At 64.4% G+C, this 551-nt stretch overlaps 1 protein-coding gene across 1 annotated transcript in view; it reads right to left on the bottom strand.

The window, feature by feature from the left end:
* Nucleotides 1-379: 379 nt before the first annotated feature.
* The window catches only part of MNEG_13558 (hypothetical protein), a gene marked incomplete at both ends in the record, with an annotated part of 3,643 nt that continues 3,471 nt past the window's right edge, over nucleotides 380-551 (bottom strand). Inside the window, one exon of the mRNA XM_014037970.1 lies at nucleotides 380-385. Coding sequence (XP_013893424.1) covers nucleotides 380-385 — 6 coding nt within the window. The remainder of the gene's footprint in view (nucleotides 386-551) is intronic.

Here is a 551-nt window from a genome sequence, read left to right as displayed (position 1 = left end):
CGGTCTGGCGCCTAAGCCAGTTCCCTTTGTAGTGGGATTAATGCATCGTGGCGACTTCGGGCGCGGACCAGGTCCGGCCAAGGCTTTGGTGGCACACGGCGGCCCGTGTGTTGTTGCGGGGGCCCTTGCAAGGGGCGCAATGCCATGTGCCGCCCCTGTCCCCGCCACTGCTGGACATGGGGGTTGCCAAAGCACGCCTGGCTTTTGTGATCGCCAGAGCAGCACGCAAAAGCACCACTGGTGCGTCCGTCTCCTATGTGTCTTTTCGCCTCCCACGCTTCGCCCATCATTGGCGCCGCCTGCCAGCGGGGGGGCGGGCTCGGACTTGCTGCCGCGCGGTTGTTGACGGCAGGCCCCCGCGGTGCGAGCCCGGTAGCCCTCAAGCCTGCGCGTTGCGTTGAGCGGGGTCACAGGGGGTTGGCAGGGTGGGCCGGTGTATTGGGTCACCCTAGCAAGTGAGTGGGGTGGTTGTTGAGGGCGATTGCTGGTTAGGTTTTTCTTGCCACAGGAGTGTGCATATAAGGGGCTGTCCACAGTCCAGCAGTGCACTG

The sequence above is a fragment of the Monoraphidium neglectum genome, assembly GCF_000611645.1.
Source record: "Monoraphidium neglectum strain SAG 48.87 unplaced genomic scaffold scaffold03900, whole genome shotgun sequence".
Lineage (NCBI taxonomy): Eukaryota > Viridiplantae > Chlorophyta > Chlorophyceae > Sphaeropleales > Selenastraceae > Monoraphidium > Monoraphidium neglectum.
This window is presented reverse-complemented; position numbering and strand designations above follow the sequence as displayed.